General features: G+C 55.8%; 1 protein-coding gene across 1 annotated transcript; it reads right to left on the reverse strand.

The window, feature by feature from the left end:
- Positions 1-1,329: 1,329 nt before the first annotated feature.
- Positions 1,330-2,672, reverse strand: NPC2 (Niemann-Pick disease, type C2; the record flags this gene model as incomplete). The annotated part of the gene is made up of 3 exons (XM_010286928.1): positions 1,330-1,531; positions 2,156-2,328; positions 2,564-2,672. Coding segments are annotated over 3 exons (369 nt in total), but the record flags the coding sequence as incomplete, so codon positions are not given.
- Between the last annotated feature and the right edge of the window lie 33 nt (positions 2,673-2,705).

A 2,705-nucleotide genomic window follows, 5' to 3' on the forward strand; every position in this document is an offset into this window, starting at 1 on the left:
AAATAAAACATTTATTTTGGGCCCTGTGGCTCAAGACACTGGGGCTGGTCAGAACTGTGGTTGTCTTGCCTCTGGCAAGGTGTACTAGAGCTGAGTCCTCCCTGCAGGTCCAGCCTGGCAAGGCCACCCCATTCTTATAAGCCAACTCCTACCCTTGTCATGCTGGCACCCAGCCTCCTCCTGCTCCTGAGCCAGAGCAGAGACCCTTGCCAGGCCAAATACTTGCTTAATCTCCCCAGCCCCGTGCCAGCTGCAGGAGCCAACTCCAGCCCCGCAACTGCACAGCAGTTGTGGCGGGCTGCACCCCCCCCCACACCACCGCGCAGGCGGCTCACGCCCTGCCTCAGCCACGCGTGAGGGGGCTGCAGTTTAAGCCCCAGTTTCGGTATGTTCCTGCAGTTGGCAAGAGCCCTTGGGCAGGTCTGGGAGCTGCTTTTCCAGCTGCACACCCCTCACTAGAAAGGCCTCTACCCATGCTGCAGCAATCAAGGCCACCACCTCCTCAGGCAGCCTTTGCACAATTTCAGGCCAGCACAGGACCAGCAAAGCAGAAGCACAGCCAGACACGGCCAGCTGGACACCCTGGCAGCCAGCAGCAGAGATGCCTGGCTGCTCACAGGTCATGCACACTCAGGCCAGCATACCACCTCCATCCATGCCTTCAGCTGAGAAATAAGACTGGCCCACCACCAACTAAAAGATGCCCAGCCACTCTGCTTTTCCTTCTGCTCCTCTCCGCTCACAGAAGACAACACAAGCAGATTACGTCTAGCCTTTATTAAAAGGAAAGTTATAAAAAGAGGTTCAGGAGCTCCCAGCAGCTCCACGTTAGTAGTAGTGCAAACCATTGGTTAGAGAAAGAATCATTCCTGCAGAGATGTCGAACGCCATTTGGCTTTGCATCCACAAAAAGGACGTTTTCCCAGCTGCAGTCCTGCCGTCTCGAGCAGCGGCCCAGGACAGAGCAGGCTGCCAGCTCAGAGAAAGTCTCCTCTCCTTCAGCTGCATGGATGGCAAACGCAGGTCCCAGGGGCATCCCGGTCATGACGGAGCAGAAGCACAGGAGGGTGGATGCAGCTGGCATTCTAGAAGAGGCACTGAAGGGTTACCAGGTAGCAGCTCAGACACTAGCCATGTTCATCAAGAGAAATTCCTTTGTGAGAACAGATAGCTCCATTTCAAACTAGAGCGTCTCCACAGAGCAGCTGGAGGATGACACTCAGTCACTCCTGCAGCAGACACTGCTCCCCCTTGAGCTGCTGTGAGAACACCCCAGGGGGCTCTAAATGGGGTAAAAGCCCTCTGCCCACAGTTGACCTTGCGGCTGCTCAGAGGCTGCAGAGCTCTGAAGGAAGCAGTAAGAAATGCTTATTATATAAAAGAATTTGGCCTGTGTTTTCTTCTGTTTTTCCCCCTCCCCAGGCCCTACTAATGGCAGGGCTCCTCAGCTAGTAATCTGCACGGGTATCTTCCAGCAGAACAACATCTGGTCCTGGTCATCCACCAGCTCCCACTTCACAATGAGTTTAATCTAAAAGAGAGAGAAGAGAAGAGGGAAATGAGAGTGTTCAGGAAACCATAAGGCAAGGACACGGGGACGGGAGTTATCACTTCTGTGGAGCAAGGAGGTCCTGGGAGCTCTGTGCAAAAAGGACAGAGCTGGGGCATTGCTCCCACTGCAGCAGGTGGGCCATGCTCATGCAGTGACTCCTGGAATATCTTACACAGATGGAGGGTTCAGTTGTGTGACATCGGAGACCTCCACACATTGCACTGGGATCCCCACTCTCTGAGTAAGCAGAGAGTGGAAACACCCTGCAGCCTCCTGGCTGAACTGCACTCTGGAGGCGAGCACTCCCAGTTTGGGAGCATTTGGCCGAATGCAGCAGGCTCTGCAGGCAGGCATAGCACAGGAGGATACGTGGGGCAGCTGAGGCCACTTCTTAGCAGCTGGAAGCAGGCCACTTCCTCTGCTGAGTCTGTCCCAAAGCGGGAACTTGAAACAAGAGTCAGGCTCACAGCAGAAGTGCCACCAGATAATCCAAGGAGTTTTCTCATCTCTTCCCCACCACCACAGGACCTTAAAGACAGGTGGTGGGACTGTCCCAGGAAGGGCAGCTGCTCTGAGGAGCAGACCAGCTGCCTGCTTACTTACACTGGGGTACTCGCTCTTCACAGGGAGTTTATTCAGGTAGCTGTAGGAATGGCCCTTCTGAATGGGGCACTGGATCCCAGACTTGCATCCATCAGGCTCAGGAATGGGAAAGGGAATGTCCACGTGCAGCATCTCACCGTACACCCTCGCTTTGCTGCCCTGGCTCTCAATCTCTGCAGAACACAGAAGCGTGAGCACGGCACCGGGGCGGGGAACGCATTCCTACCCTACGCCCTCCCCTCCACACACTCTGGAGGCTGCGAGAACACAACTAAGGGACACTCTTCCTCCTCCAGCCATTTCTTCCCACCCAGACCCCTCTCCAGCCACCCTTCCCCACTTATCTCCAAGCAATGGGATGCAGAGGTCACCACCCCCCGGCACCCCAGCCGGGGAAGCGATGCTTACTGCTGGCGAAGGTGACGTTGATGCTGTAGGATGTCCCTTTGTGGAGCTGGCAGGGCTGCGTGGGGCAGGGGCTCACGTTCACCTCTTGGATGCTGCCGTCTTTGGAACCTGCAAGGAAGAGCCGGGCTTAGCGGGCCTTCTC

Source organism: Phaethon lepturus, unplaced genomic scaffold, assembly GCF_000687285.1.
Source record: "Phaethon lepturus isolate BGI_N335 unplaced genomic scaffold, ASM68728v1 scaffold22415, whole genome shotgun sequence".
In the NCBI taxonomy this organism is placed as follows: Eukaryota; Metazoa; Chordata; class Aves; order Phaethontiformes; family Phaethontidae; genus Phaethon; species Phaethon lepturus.